Source organism: Malus sylvestris, chromosome 7, assembly GCF_916048215.2.
Source record: "Malus sylvestris chromosome 7, drMalSylv7.2, whole genome shotgun sequence".
Lineage (NCBI taxonomy): Eukaryota > Viridiplantae > Streptophyta > Magnoliopsida > Rosales > Rosaceae > Malus > Malus sylvestris.
This window is the reverse complement of record NC_062266.1, coordinates 30,656,429-30,673,212: the sequence shown is the minus strand read 5'-3', so window position 1 is coordinate 30,673,212 and position 16,784 is coordinate 30,656,429. Positions and strand designations below refer to the sequence as shown.

General features: G+C 36.0%; 1 protein-coding gene across 1 annotated transcript; it reads left to right on the top strand.

The window, feature by feature from the left end:
- Positions 1–10,662: 10,662 nt before the first annotated feature.
- Positions 10,663–11,404, top strand: LOC126629046 (uncharacterized). The gene is made up of 2 exons (XM_050298944.1): positions 10,663–11,015; positions 11,131–11,404. Exons 1-2 carry the CDS (start codon positions 10,691–10,693, stop codon positions 11,148–11,150), a joined length of 345 nt encoding a protein of 114 aa, XP_050154901.1. The 5' UTR covers positions 10,663–10,690; the 3' UTR covers positions 11,151–11,404.
- The last annotated feature ends 5,380 nt before the right edge of the window (positions 11,405–16,784 follow it).

Sequence of the window (16,784 nt, the reverse complement as noted above, 5' to 3'; positions counted from 1 at the left end):
TTCTGTGCCATACAGCATCGCCGGCCTTATTGCCGTCCTATAAAATTTTCCCTTGAGCTTCAGTGGCATACGGCGGTCACACAACACGCCGGATGCACTCTTCCACTTCATCCATCCAGCTTGTATTCTATGGTTGAGATCTCCATCTAATTCTCCGTTCTTTTGCAAGATAGATCCTAGGTAACGAAAACGGTCGCTCTTTGGTATTTCTTGATCTCCGATCCTCACCCCTAACTCGTTTTGGCCTCCATTTGCACTGAACTTGCACTCCATATATTCTGTCTTTGATCGGCTTAGGCGAAGACCTTTAGATTCCAACACTTCTCTCCAAAGGTTAAGCTTTGCATTTACCCCTTCCTGAGTTTCATCTATCAACACTATATCGTCTGCGAAAAGCATACACCAAGGAATATCATCTTGAATATGTCCTGTTAACTCATCCATTACCAACGCAAAAAGGTAAGGACTTAAGGATGAGCCTTGATGTAATCCTACAGTTATGGGAAAGCTTTCGGTTTGTCCTTCATGAGTTCTTACGGCAGTCTTTGCTTCTTCATACATATCCTTTATAGCTTGGATATATGCTACTCGTACTCCTTTCTTCTCTAAAATCCTCCAAAGAATGTCTCTTGGGACCCTATCATACGCTTTTTCCAAATCTATAAAGACCATGTGTAAATCCTTTTTCCCATCTCTATATCTTTCCATCAATCTTCGTAAGAGATAGATTGCCTCCATGGTTGAGCGCCCTGGCATGAACCCGAATTGGTTGTCCGAAACCCGTGTCTCTTGCCTCAATCTATGCTCAATGACTCACTCCCAGAGCTTCATTGTATGACTCATTAGCTTAATACCCCTATAGTTCATGCAATTTTGTACGTCGCCCTTATTCTTGTAGATAGGCACCAAAGTGCTCATTCGCCACTCATTTGGAATCTTCTTCGTTTTCAAAATCCTATTGAAAAGGTCAGTGAGCCATGTTATACCTGTCTCTCCCAAAAGTTTCCACACTTCGATTGGTATATCGTCTGGGCCTATTGCTTTTTTATGCTTCATCTTCTTCAAAGCTACAACCACTTCTTCCTTCCGGATTCGACGATAAAAAGAGTAGTTTCTACACTCTTCTGAGTTACTCAACTCCCCTAAAGAAGCACTCATTTCATGTCCTTCATTGAAAAGATTATGAAAATAACCTCTCCATCTGTCTTTAACCGCGTTCTCTGTAGCAAGAACCTTTCCATCCTCATCCTTGATGCACCTCACTTGGTTTAGGTCCCTTGTCTTCTTTTCCCTTGCTCTAGATAGTTTATAGATATCCAACTCTCATTCTTTGGTATCTAGTCGTTTATACATATCGTCGTAAGCCGCTAACTTAGCTTCTCTGACTGCTTTCTTCGCCTCTTGCTTCGCTTTTCTATACCTTTCACCATTTTCATCAGTCCTCTCCTTGTATAAGGCTTTACAACATTCCTTCTTAGCCTTCACCTTTGTTTGTACCTCCTCATTCCACCACCAAGATTCCTTTTGGTGTGGGGCAAAGCCCTTGGACTCTCCTAATACCTCTTTTGCTACTTTTCGGATACAACTAGCCATGGAATCCCACATTTGGCTAGCTTCCCCCTCTCTATCCCACACACATTGGGTGATTACCTTCTCTTTGAAAATGGCTTGTTTTTCTTCTTTTAGATTCCACCATCTAGTCCTTGGGCACTTCCAAGTCTTGTTCTTTTGTCTTACTCTTTTGATATGTACATCCATCACCAACAAGCGATGTTGATTAGCCACGCTCTCTCCTGGTATAACTTTGCAATCCTTACAAGTTATACGATCCCCTTTCCTCATTAGAAGAAAATCTATTTGTGTTTTTGACGACCCACTCTTGTAGGTGATCACATGTTCTTCTCTCTTCTTAAAGAAGGTGTTGGCTAAGAAGAGATCATATGCCATTGCAAAATCCAAGATAGCTTCCCCATCCTCGTTTCTCTCCCCAAAACCATGGCCACCATGAAAACCTCCATAGTTGCCTGTCTCCCTGCCCACGTGTCCATTTAAATCTCCTTCTATAAATAACTTCTCCGTCTGAGCAATTCCTTGCACCAAGTCTCCAAGATCTTCCCAAAATTTCTCCTTCGAACTCGTATCCAACCCTACTTGAGGTGCGTACGCACTAATCACATTGATAAGTTCTTGTCCTATTACAATCTTGATTGCCATGATTCTATCTCCTACCCTCTTGACATCTACAACATCTTGTACCAAGGTCTTGTCCACGATGATGCCAACACCGTTTCTCGTTCTATTTGTGCCCGAATACCAAAGTTTAAACCCTGAGTTTTCTAGATCCTTTGCCTTACTACCAACCCACTTAGTTTCTTGTAGGCACATAATATTTATCCTTTTCCTCACCATAACTTCCACTACTTCCATAGATTTTCCCGTTAAGGTTCCTATATTCCACGTTCCTAAACGCATTTTGCTCTCTTGAACTCTACCCTTCTGTCCTAGCTTCTTCACCCTCCCCCGTCTAATAGGATCAAAGTACTTCTTTTGTGTGTCCCGGGTAAAGTTGATAGGAGCATATGCTCCCAAACAACTTTGAGTGGAGTCGTTCGAAAAGAAGTTTCTATGGCCCCCTTGCTCATTTAACACTGCATCCGGGTGCCGATGGAGATACAGCGACCCTTGCTCACTTATCACTGTGCTCAGGCCACACAGCGCGCCACTTACGGGTGACGCCCTAGCTTTATCCATATTAACTAATTAATTTAAATTATATTAAGTATTTTATTTGCTTAATAAATCTTTCTCCTTTGTTTTTCTTTTGCAGGCATCACCAGCCCGCCATGAGCATCAATCCCACAAGAATAAGTATACTTAAAGAATAAAACGTCTGCTTTTATTAGTTAGCTTTCTTGCTAGCTAAATGATGGATAAACTTACATGCAATTTAAATTATGAGGGATTTATGTACCTATGCTTATGTAATAGAGAGTGGGACGGAGGGATACAGATATGTATTACTTTTAAAAATCATTTGATAATTATTTTGTTTTAAGTTTTTACTATCAATAATGTGGGTCAAATTCGTTTTTGGCGAAAATCGAATCTAACACCTCTCACTTGCAATCGAATCTAAGACCTCGTACTTACAATTGTTCCTATTTACAATTGAAAACCTTGATAGACTTGTGGTTTGAACTTTGATACGAGTATATACAGAACAACAAAACAAAAGGAAAATTTTATTTGAACTCAATAGTTTTATCTCTGCACCCAATATTTTTGGTATATTTTATATTCCAATTCTATCTTGAAAGAATTGGGTGTAAAGAGAAAATTGGTAAATTACCTACCTACCTACCACCGAACCCAACCCAATCCATTTTATTCCAATCGGAAAAATGGATTAGGCTTGTTATATTAACACCCCATCTATTGTTGAATACACCTTACATACTTAATACATCCTACATTTAATTTTTTAATTAAAATGTATCTTGATACATCCCACATACTTTCCCATAATACCTTCACACCCCAACTCTCAACATGTACATTAAATTCCCTATATGCACCCCACACTCTTCACATCTTAAGTGCAAATACATAAGATCATCGAAAGATCTTATTTGTTTCTTCGAATAGGGGTTTCTATGTTGTTTCTCCTCCCTTTCAAATAATAGAGATATAAATTTGAGAATCCATCATTAACAAAAGAAAAAAAATGAGAATCCATCACCTTGTAGCAAAAAGGGATCTAGAAATGCATAACATAATGGTCATGCATTAACTTCATAACTACTATTTCTGGATTGCTTCATACTTTTCCATAAGCTAGCCTACTCTTTGATAATGAAAAAACCATGAAAAGTTCGGCAAAAAGCTACAGAAAACTACTATAATATTCGGCACGAGATTGCCTAAACCTTTTAAAATTTGCTACTTCCCTCCATTGCTTCACAAAATTCTAACCACATCAAAAGAAATAAAACATTATTATTAGTTTCCTCCCTTGTCATTAGAACTTGATTACAGTAAAACCATGTTTACCCAATTTTTTTTTATTAAAACCAATAATAAAATAAATCATATATAAAAGGTTGTTGTTGTATGAAACATTCCGCTTTACTTATAAGGTGTGACCAATAAAAAGCCCAAACTAACCTTAAAAATCTGCAAATTGACAATTGTATGCTATTTTTACAAGTCTAATAAGAACAATTTTTTTTCTTCTGATTCTTGTTACAAAGCTAAAGGTTTCTGGCGAATAAGCTAGCATGTCTCATTGCGAAACTTGAGACTGTAATTTAACAGGGTAAATTGTTACATTTGAAGAAGGTGAGAGTGGTTTTGAAAGTTGAAGAAGATAATTAATCTTATGATATACATGTTAAAAGTAATTTGAGGTGTACTTAAAGTTTTTTTAATTTTATTTTTAAAACTTTATAAGGCGAAAATTATCATTTTATATTAAGGTATATAAATAATTTAATATTAAATTTTAAGTGGAGTATATTCAATAGGCTAAATAGCCAAAATGGTCCCTAAGATTTGCATAACACATCACTTTGGTCTCTGAGATTGAAAATCAATAGAAATGGTCCCTGAGATTGTCCACTATCCATCATTTTAGTCATTTCGTTAAAAACTCTTTGGGCAATTTTCAAAGCTTCGTAACTCAATCATTTCTTAACTAAATTCGACTCATAATATATCAAAATGAAGATAGTAAAGTGTAGAACAAGATTATACCTATTTGGAAGCTCAATGGTTACTGGAGATGGCCAGAAAATAGCCTCAAAGATGACTGGTCTGTGGGAAAACTGAAAAACTCGTAGGAAATTGGGTAAACTTTAAACGTTCATAACTTCTTCAATAATCAACGAAATCGAGTAATTCAAAAACGAAAATCATACTTCTAGATGAGAAAAAGAGAATGGTTTCTTTCTCAATGGCTAACTTCCCGTGGTTTAGCCGGAAAACGGCTCGAAAGTGGTTAACTCGAATTTCCTCAATTTCAAACCTAAGAAACGTAGAGATTTTGATCGGGTTTTGTGTGTTTTGCAGGTATGGGAGTGGCGTACGGGATGAAGAGCAGAGTAGGAGCTGGTGATGAAGTCGATCGTGCAGGTGATTATGGCTAGCAGAAGCTTCCGCTCTGGGTCAAGCTTGTTAGTGGCAAAGCATCTCTCTAGGAGCTTCACTTCGTCTTGGGTTAGCCTCTTTTTGTTGTGTTGGTATTGGTTTTTGTGGTTTAAGAAGTGGAAAAAAATCCATGATTTGGTTGATCTTGCTAGCTAGTTGTAGATTTACCTAGGCACCCACCTAGATCGCAACTCTCACATAGGTAGGAAATAGATAACTTCCATTTTCTATTTTATTTTTTCAATAAGTTGTCAAAGACTTGTTGGAATGAACTCTTATTATATGTTCAATAATGCTATTCTTACCATCTTATTATACCACATTTAGTATACCATGTGATGTGGAAGCTTAGGTGTCAACCTAGGTGGAATTTTTGTTTATTTTAATTTAATTTAATTTTTGCTTAAACCCTTACCCGTTCAACTTCCCTGTTAGATACGTTTCATCTCTCCACCTGATCTGAGTCCAACAGATGATAATTCCAATGAAAATTCAAGCCAAAACCTTCGACAACATCCGGATATAACATGGAATGAAATTTTCATTCCGATAGAGGATTAGGAAAAGATTTTGGTGCTAACCAAAAGTCTATGAAGAAAAAAGAAAAGAGGTTGTCTTCCAAATCTTCTTCCATTCGGAAAATCCTCAGCAATAGAACGGAAAGGAAAATATCGTATCCAATCCTTTTCATATTTTTTTTCAATGTTGTTGAAATTAAGAAACCTATGAAATCCAACGTTTGGCTAGAAGGCATAAACCATTAAAATTGCAAACTTGATTTGGTGGTAGAGCAAAACAATCACTGGGAGCACCATCAGGATATTCAGCCAATTGGCAGTGATGAAGGGGGTCGAGCACCATCAATCGTCGGTGAAGTAAGGTGAAATTGGCGAGCGAAGAGGGAGGAGACCCAGCGGTGAGGCTTGAAAACGGGAGCAAGTAGGTTTCATTATTATTTTTTAATTATTTTATTAATAAAAATCATTGAGTAAAATCGTAAATATCCACCTTAGCTGACATGGGATTTTTTTAACTGATGTGGATGTCCATCTCAATTGCCACATAAGATGGTATAAAATTATAATATATTTAGATGGTAAGAATAGTATTACTCTTAAATGTTTGTTCCCAATGTTTTCAATATGCTTTAGTACTTTATAATTTATATGTTAGTTTATTTTGCAATTTATGTATTAGAGTACAATTATGTATTTGTCTAAGTAGAAGTCATTTATTTATATGTTATATAATAAATTTAGTTAAAATTAAAAAAAAAATCGCTCAGGCCCCCGCCTCTCCTTAAGCGCTAAGCTCCTACTCACCGTCCGACTAACGCTTAGCGCATTTTAGAGCCTTAATATATATTTCACGTAAAATTGATGTGTTAAGACAAAAGACATTGTGGATTTGTAATTAGTGATTGACGTGAAATTTTCCATTTTATTGGGGTTTGAAATTTTCCATTTTATTAGGGTTTGAATAACATTGCAAAATTCTACAACGAGGTGAACACGCTCACTTTTATATTACAAGCAGTGACATTTCTTCATCTAGAATCCTAACCCCCCCAGTACCTCCTCTCCCCTCAAGAATTCGTAAAACCATTTAGGTCGGCTAGATGAAGTCAATGGCAAGTCTCTCCAGGTTAACTTCATAGGACCCATGACATGCATGAATATTAAAAGAGAGTTTTAACGAAAAGTCCGCGGTATCGTTCACTTTAACGAAAAACCACATTTTTACACTAAAAAGTCAAATCTGGAACTATTCACTTTACCCTTTATTTTGTCCTTATCTTTAAAACTCAAAATTTTCAAGCCATTTTCATTAGTTTTCCTATATTAAAAGCCTTCAATTTTTTAGCCCATTGCACGTCAATTTTGTGCAGGAACCTATTACCCGTCGATTTTTTATACATGATGTGACATTACTAATTTCCTATTTCCACATTGCTGAATGGAATAAGATAAGGGTGCGCAGGCAGATGCATTGTAGATATTCGAGAATAGTCTGTAGTTACTAGTAAAAAAAACACTTTGCACGACGTACGTGCATTCGTCGCGCAAAGTCAAAAATCGTTGCGCAAGGGTTTGCGCGACGCAACCTTTGTCGCGCGCTAACCGTCGCGCCAAGGCAGTGATGCTAGGGTTTGCGCGACGAAGAAATAACGCGCGTCGCGCAAAGCGACGTACGTGCATTCGTCGCGCAAAGTCAAAAATCATTGCGCAAGGGTTTGCGCGACGCAACCTTCATCACGCGCTAACCGTCGCGCCAAGGCAGTGACGCTAGGGTTTGCGCGACGAAGAAATAACGCGCGTCGCGCAAAGCGACGTTTTGTTTTTGGAGTCGCGCAAACAGACTTTGCGCGATGAAATTTGATGCGTCGCGCAAGTTTCCATTGCGCAAACATGTTTTTCTACTAGCGCGCTCACCGCAACAATCACTCGAGTCCTTAGACGGGTGACCACTCAAGTGACGTTGTGAAAATTGGATTTTTTGCCTGTTTGTTCAGGTTTGTTTGGAAGCTCACAATTAGCAGTGGCATGGAAATCTTGCACTGGCACTGGCATGGAAATCTTGCATTGACACTTGCATGGAAATTTTGTACTGGCACTGAAATTGGAATCTTGCATGGCACTGGCATTGGCATTTGAAATCTTGCACTTGTATCGATGAAATTTGTATTGAAATTAGCATCAGAAGTTAGCATAACAGAGCTTGCATCCACATCATCGGTTGGCAAACTCATGTCATGTATCGCCATGAGTTTGACGATGGGTGTTGGAAAATATTAGTATTTATTTTTATTTTAATGTTTGGGTTTTGCTTATTAGTTTATGAATTGGGCCTAGCCCATCCAAGTTGGGGTTTCTTAGGTGTTCTCTATAAATATAGCTTGTAATTTACTTTGAGAAATAAGTTAGTTAAGATGTAGCATCTTCGGTTCATGTAGCTTTCTTGGCAATTTCGTTTAATAAAGTTTTATATTTAGTTAAATCGTTTGTTCGTTGCGTACTCTGATATTCAAATTAGCATCGATGACATTTGTATTGAAATTAGCATTGGAATCTTGCATGGCACTGGCATTGGAATCTTGCACTAGCATTGGCATTTGAAATCTTGCACTTGCATCGATGAAATTTGTATTGAAATTAGCATCGGAAGTTAGCATAACAGAGCTTGCATCCACATCGTCGGTTGGCAAACTCATGTCATGTACCGCCATGAGTTTGACCGGGGGGGGGTGTTGGAAAATATTAGTATTTATGTTTATTTTGATGTTTGAGTTTTGCTTATTAGTTTATGAATTGGGCCTAGCCCATCCGAGTTGGGGTTTCTTAGGTGTTCTCTATAAATATAGCTTGTAATTTAGTTTGAGAAATAAGTTAGTCAAGATGTAGTATCTTCGGTTCATATAGCCTTCTTGGCAATTCCGTTTAATAAAATTTTATATTTAGTTAGTTCGTTTGTTCGTTGCGTACTCCGATGGCAAGTGCCTTCGCCCATGAGCGGTAGGTCTCGGGTTCGAGACTTGGGAGCAGCCTCTCCATAAATGGAGGTAAGGCTAGCCGACATTCACCTCTCCCAGACCCTGCGTAAAGCGTGAGCCTTGTGCACTGGGTACGACTTTTTAGTATGTAATTGATGGCCCGTGAGAAATTGTTCTATCTGAACGTCACATTGCTACGTAGAGTTTACATAATCAACTTATATTATATTATATAACAAGTTTTTTATTTGTTAATGTTATATATTAAGAAGTATAAGTAACCCATATTATACTTTCGATCCTCTGCTCATTAATTATATATGGTGCTGAACATTGAGATACATGGCGTAGAATGGAATTTGACAGTGATGACGGCACAACAAAGGAACACGGCTTCAGAGCATAGTGAATTTTCGTTTGTGCATTGCAAAATATAACTCGCATCACGTATGGCCGTCGGACATATTTGGGCAGGGCTTGGGGAGCAGCCCCCAACGTGGTGCTTGCCTACACCGACATGGCTAATATTGTCCACACCCTGAACGTGAATTGTTAGCAAATTCTTTCTCATTGTTTTCCCCAGTTTTTGTAAATTAGGGCTTTATTATTCTTGGAATCCATTTAAGTCAATTTGATTTATGTGGTTTTTTTTGCAGCAATTTGTTTTATGGACGGTACAACAATTGGGGTCGAGGGTCAAATATAACCAGTCAAGCTCGCTACACCAGAAAGCTAAGCGATGCAGAGGCAAAACCTTCCATCAGGATGTTCAGAATTTTCGGGAAAAAATTCCACCCCTAGTTTGAATAGCATTGCAAAATTCTACAACGAGGTGAACACGTTCACATTTATATTATAAGCTCTGACATCAACGGCAAGTCTCTCCAGGTCAATTTCATAGAAGGACACATGACAAGCTTGAATATTAAAACCCTTCAAATTTTTTAGCACACTGCACGTCAATTTTAATTTGGAGCCTATTACCCGTCAATTTTTTCTACAGCATGTGACATTACTAATTTCCTTTTTCCACATTGCTGATTGCGCCGCTAAGAGAGGAACAAGAACTCAAGAAGTCATCTCGCACATTTTATCTTCCACGTGAATACATACAGCAGTTGAACAGGTAATAGACTTGCGTACACATTGCCGGCTGAAAGATTTTTGAAAAATGGTTAGCTAAAATGATTAGGAAGTGAATTTTAAATTGGTGAATTGATTAATATAAAATATCAATGAGACAGTAATTAATTATTTAAATATCAACAACATAACAATTAAGATTTAAAAACTGATCATTTTCTCAAGATTCATGGCTGGTACCCAAGGGCGGAGCCAGTATTTTCAAATAATGGGACCATAATACCAACCAAAAAAGCTTTATCGGGTCATTTCGTCCAACGCCTAATTATTTGTTGAGGCTTGTCAAGACTGGATGTAGGATAGTGTGGAGTAAATGTTGAAAATTGCAAAAGACTTGTCAACTAAAGAAAAACAAGAAGAGAGAAAAGAAAAACAAATATGATAGAAGAAAATAGAGGAAACAGAAGATGAGGTTGTAATTTAGTTTGTCTTCTCTGTTTATAAAAGTCAAATACAATATACAAACAAATATACATGAAGTTTGTGAAGTCTGTGAAGTTGTTGGAATCAAAAGTAACCAATAGTCCCGTGCTGGCAGTTGTTACTTAACTCATGTAGGATGAGGAAAATATACTACATTTAGTAAACTTTTCCAAAAATCATGCATTTTTAATAATAAAACAAGAGAGATTATATTCACACACCTCAAATTACTTCTCTTACACTCTTTTTAATTTTTAAATATTTTTCTATTGGTGTGTAGAAAATATTAAAAATTTTAAAAAGTGTGAAATAAGTAATATGAGATGTGTGAATATAATTTCTCTAAAACAAAAGAGTCACAGTCGGTACTCAGACACAAGTAGGTGATTTATGACTCCATCTATAAAAAGGGGTTGTATCTACTGCTAAAATGCAAAAGAGCAGCAAAGAAGGAACTCAAACAATAAAGGAAAAATATCAGGGAAAATCATGAGGGCAGCAGGCTCATTCTCAGTGGCCGTGATCATATGCTTGTTATGGTGTGGTATTTGGGAGGTGGCTCCGATGGCGAAGGCGAACACGTCGCCGAGCCAGTGTAAGCAGGAGGTGGGCCGTCTCCGTGATGAATGCAGGAGCGCTATACTTCCAGGACGTAATCCTTCTGCGCTCTGCTGCCAAATTGTTAGGGCTGCTCATGTTGAGTGTGTGTGCCCTTATGTCACCCCCAAGGTGGCCAATTTGATCCCCGTCGGGCGTACAATTAAGCAGATTGAAGGTTGTGGAAGAAGTGTCCCTCGCAACTTCAAGTGTGGGAGTGAGTTCTCTCCACGTCTAAACTCTATATCTGATCCATATTAACTAATTAATTTAAATTATATTAAGTATTTTATTTGCTTAATAAATCTTTCTCCTTTTTTTTTCTTTTGCAGGCATCACCACCCCGCCATGAGCATCAATCCCACAAGAATAAGTATACTTAAAGAATAAAACGTCTCCTTTTATTAGCTAGCTTTCTTGCTAGCTAAATGATGAATGAACTTACATGCAATTTAAATTATGAAGGGATTTATGTACCCATGCTTATGTAATAGAGAGTGGGACGGAGGGATACAGATATGTATTACTTTTAAAAATCATTTGATAATTATTTTGTTTTAAGTTTTTACTAGTAATAATATGGGTCAAATTCGTTTTTGGCGAAAATCGAATCTAACATCTCTCACTTGCAATCGAATCTAAGACCCCGTACTTACAATTGTTCATATTTACAATTGAAAACCTTGATAGACTTGTGGTTTGAACTTGATACGAGTATATACAAAACAACAAAACAAAAGGAAAATTTTATTTGAACTCAATAGTTTTATCTCTACACCCAATATTTTTGGTATATTTTATATTCCAATTCTATCTTGAAAGAATTGGGTGTAAAGAGAAAATTGGTAAATTACCTACCTACCACCGAACCCAACCCAATCCATTTTATTCCAATCGGAAAAATGGATTAGGCTTGTTATATTAACACCCCATCTATTGTTGAATACACCTCACATACTTAATACATCCCACATTTAATTTTTTAATTAAAATGTATATTGATACATCCTACATACTTTCTCATAATACCTTCACACCCCAACTCTCAACATGTACATTAAATTCCCTATATGCACCCCACACTCTTCACATCTTAAGTGCAAATACATAAGATCATCGAAAGATCTTATTTGTTTCTTCGAATAGGGGTTTCTATGTTGTTTCTCCTCCCTTTCAAATAATAGAGATATAAATTTGAGAATCCATCATTAACAAAAGAAAAAAAATGAGAATCCTTCACTTTGTAGCAAAAAGGGATCTAGAAATGCATAACATAATGTCATGCATTAACTTCATAACTACTATTTATGGATTGCTTCATACTTTTCCATATACTAGCCTACTCTTTGATAATGAAAAAACCATGAAAAGTTCGGCAAAAAGCTACAGAAAACTACTATAATATTCGGCATGAGATTGCCTAAACCTTTTAAAATTTGCTACTTCCCTCCATTGCTTCACAAAATTCTAACCACATCAAAAGAAATAAAACATTAGTATTAGTTTCCTCCCTTGTCATTAGAACTTGATTACAGTAAAACCATGTTTACCCAATTTTTTTTTTATTAAAACCAATAATAAAATAAATCATAGATAAAATGTTGTTGTTGTATGAAACATTCCGCGTTACTTATAAGGTGTGACCAATAAAAAGCCCAAACTAACCTTAAATATCTGCAAATTGACAATTGTATGCTATTTTTACAAGTCTAACGAGAACAATTTTTTTCTTCTGATTCTTGTGGCTAAAGGTTTCTGGCGAATAAGCTAGCATGTCTCATTGCGAAACTTGAGACCGTAATTTAACAGGGTAAATTGTTACATCCGAAGAAGGTGAGAGTGGTTTTGAAAGTTGAAGAAGATAATTAATCTTATGATATACATGTTAAAAGTAATTGGAGGTGTACTTAAAGTTTTTTTAAATTTTATTTTTAAAACTTTATAAGGCCAAAATTATCATTTTATATTAAGGTATATAAATCATTTAATATTAAATTTTATGTGGAGTATATTCAATAGGCTAAATAGTCAAAATGGTCCCTAAGATTTGCATAACACATCACTTTAGTCCCTGAGATTGAAAATCAATAGAAATGGTCCCTAAGATTGTCCACCATCCATCATTTTGGTCATTCCGTTAAAAACTCTTTGGGCAATTTTCAAATCTTTATAACTCAATCGTTTCTTAACCAAATTCGACCCATAATATATCAAAATAAAGTTAGGAAAGTGTAGAACAAGATTATGCCTATTTGGAAGCCCAATGGTTACCGGAGATGGCCAGAAAATAGCCTCAAAGGTGACTGGTCTGTGGGAAAACTGAAAAACTCGCAGGAAACTGGGTAAACTTTAAACGTTCATAACTTCTTCAATAATCAACGAAATCGAGTGATTCAAAAACGAAAATCATACTTCTAGACGAGAAAAAGAGAATGGTTTCTTTCTCAATGGCTAACTTGCCGTGGTTTGGCCGGAAAATGGATCAAAAGTGGTTAACTCAAATTTCCTCAATTTCAGACCTAAGAAACGTAGAGATTTTGATCGGGTTTTGTGTGTTTTGCAGGTATGGGAGTGGCGTACGGGATGAAGAGCGGAGTAGGATCTGGTGATGAAGTCGATCGTGTCGGTGATTATGGCTAGCAAAAGCTTCCGCTCTGGGTCAAGCTTGGTAGAGGCAAAGCATCTCTCTAGGAGCTTCACTTTGTCTTGGGTTAGCCTCTTTTTGTTGTGTTGGTATTGCTTTTTGTGGTTTGTAAAGTGGAAAAAATCCATGATTTGGTTGATCTTGCTAGCTAGCTGTAGAGTTGTATGATAAGCTTGGAGGTATTTGAGCTGATCTCAGTTAAATATTATGTTCTCTAATTTGTAAGTGTTGAAAACCTGAGTGAGACAGAGTTCATGCCCCTGTGGTTTTTCACGTGGGATGTAACCATACCTCTCTACTTCTGCAATTTTAAAATATTTTATATATATGACTTTTAAGTTTTTGTTAATTAATTCTTTTTAATCAAATAATATATGCATTAATTCCCCTTCCATATTTCTAGTGTTCTAGAACTTTTAGGGCTTGTTTGGTATCCTATTTGAAAATTTTTATAATTTTTCAAAACATTTCTTAAGAATTTTTCTTGAAAACAATTTTCTTTAAGGCTCAAAAACTTGTTTGGTATGCGATTTAAAATTTTTAAATCTTACAACTTAAATTGGACAAAAAGATCCATAAAAAGGGGGTCGAGAGAGAAAGAGGAGAGATGAGGAAAGAAAGTAAGAGATGATTGGAGGAAAGAGAAAGAAGTGAGAAGATCGGAGGAGATAAAGAGGAAGAGGAGTGAGAGAAATAACCGAAAGAATGAAGAGAGCGGATTGGAGGAGAGACGAAAAAGGTAAAATAAAAAAGAGAAGGGTGAGAGAGAAAGAAGAAAAGAGAGATAGTGAGAGGGGAGGAGGGAGATAAAAGAAAGGAGTGAGTTTAATTTTAAAAACTCTAAAAACTCACTTTTTGTGTTTTTAGATAATAGATTATATTTTTGAGTTAGTCTTGAGTTCAGTTTTTGAAAATAGTTCTACCAAACAAGTTTTTAAGGCCTAAAACTTGAAAATTGTTTTTGAGTTTAAAAAGTTGGATTCAAGTAGAGTACCAAACAGACTCTTAGTTTTTGTGTAAAGTTTGAATTGATCGTATAAAAAGACATAATCTAACCTATATTGTTATTTGTTTATATTCTTTGATCAGGAGCTGCTTATCAGTTATTACTACAACTTTATATTTTTGGGTATTTACGGACTTGTCATTGCCGTGACCATCAGTACCGGTATGGTTATCTAGCTTGTTGCTGGTCTCTCTACCGGTATGGCTATCGGCATTGTCGATGATGCCGGTGTTAGGTAATATCTCTTTCTCTTGGAAAGGATTGTCCTTACTCTTGCTAGGTGTTGATATCATATATCTTCAATTGTTTCTTAATTTAAGTTTTGCACTTGCACCTTTGATCACTTATTTAGCAGCATATGTTAGAGTCATGATATGATGGCCATTTTTCAAGTGAACATTTTCAATATCATTTTAAAAGTATATTATTTCAAATAATGCATTGAAATTTGATACTTTGAATTGTATTCTCCAAATCATAAATCAGAGTGAAGCTGCACAAGGAGTTCAATCTTCAAACACTTGGACTTGGTGGCTTATGTGCTTAGTTTGCAGATATATTTCGAAGAGCTTTTGCATCCCATGTATTCCCTCCTCACATGACAAATAAGATAACTGATTCTTCTAGTTGCACTGATATCTTTTTGGTATATCTTTATGCTACACTCGTTATTGGAAAGACTTTGATCTTCCAGATTAGGGATCAAGCATGTAAAGGGTATGCTACTTTATAGGCCACCTGGTACTGGAAAAACTCTCATGGCTTGTCAAATTGGAAAGATGTGAATGGGAAAGAACCAAAGGGTTGGAGTTTGATCCACCTTTTTCTTTAATAATCAAATTTCTGAGAGTTGCAATTCTCTTAGGACTAAGAATTTGTTTTGTTCATTTGAATGATTACTTTTTTATGTTTCAGCTGTAATTTCAAATAAGACTTACCAATTGATGACACATGAAATTGAGATGAAATTAAGAACTCGGTACTAATTGTCACAATCTTGTATTCTTATTTTTTCATAACAGGCTTAGGTAATGAATCGATTAAGTTCTACCATGCTGAATCATGATTTATCACATTATACCTTTTGATGGTAGTACATTATTTTAAGGTTCCAAAGCTATTTGAGCATGTCTGAATGGTTTTGGATATGCAACTTATCCTTATGTAAGTTAGTTATTATTTGCATTGGTGATTAATGAGATTTCTATTTTTGTGAATTGTGCTTCCAATATTGTGGGATTTGTTGATTTTATGAAAACTTTGAATATTTGTTTTATTCCAAATTTTTTTTACATTGTTTATTATAGAAACTATTGGGCATGATTGAAAGTTGTGCGCAAATGCTTGTCACATGGTTGTCAGAAATAAGGCACAAATAGGCTGCTAATTGTGTTTAACTACTATGAGCACAAATAGCAATTTTGTGCCTTATCACCAAAGAACACGTCCATAGAGAGCACATATAACATTTTAGTTGTTGCATTATTGCTATTGGTCTATAGGCACATGTGTTGGTGTCCTTAAGCCTCATAGGGCACAAGTAACTTTTTGTGCGCAGTGGTAATATTTTTTGTAGTGGCACCAAATTTATGCACTAAATTTGTACACCAAATAATGTGACATTATTCAAATTTGTGTGTTAATTCAAATTAAAATTTGATTGATAATTGTAATAAAAGTCCATGTGGTGTAACATCATTTGATGTCTCTAATACTATCTTATTTCAACTTTTGAATTTGATCTGGACTACACTTCAAAGTAATTAACCCTGTAAAAAATTGGATCAAAACATTTAAAAAATTGACGATTCTTGTGAGGAACAATGCTAAAATCTAGGGGTGGTTCGGTATGGGATCCCAAATCAAAAATGGGATCCCAAATCCCTAAAACGAAAATTTTCGGGACGAGAATTTGAAGACCAATGCCAAACCGAAATTTCGGTATTCACAATTTCCGGGATTTCCAAAATGTTTTTGGTATTTCGGGATTGGATTTTGAGTTTTGGGCCCTTGGGTTTTTGGGTTGAAATTTGAGATTTTTTTAGATGTGGGCTTTTGGGCTTTTGACCTAAAATTTTATTTCCCAATTTCATATTAATTGAAATTTGGGTATTTTTACCTCATATTAGAAATTTCATACCAATTCATTCATACCAAGTCAAATTGATGTTCCAAAGTTCCAAACTACTTGATTCATATTTCTATTTTTAATATAGTATACTATCAAACAACTTAAATTCAACATATAACATGCATACAACCAAAATATATATATTTTTTTTTTTTCGGTTCGGTTCAGGATTCCTATACCATTGAATATGGAATCCCGATTTCCG

What these genes read in the sequence shown, in the direction of transcription:
- LOC126629046 (XM_050298944.1), top strand. Translation starts at nt 10,691, where the DNA reads ATGAGGGCAGCAGGCTCATTCTCAGTGGCCGTGATCATATGCTTGTTA. An exon ending in TCGCAACTTCAAGTGTGGGA is followed by an intron (nt 11,016 to 11,130) that starts GTGAGTTCTCTC and finishes TTTCTTTTGCAG; the next exon opens with GCATCACCACCCCGCCATGA.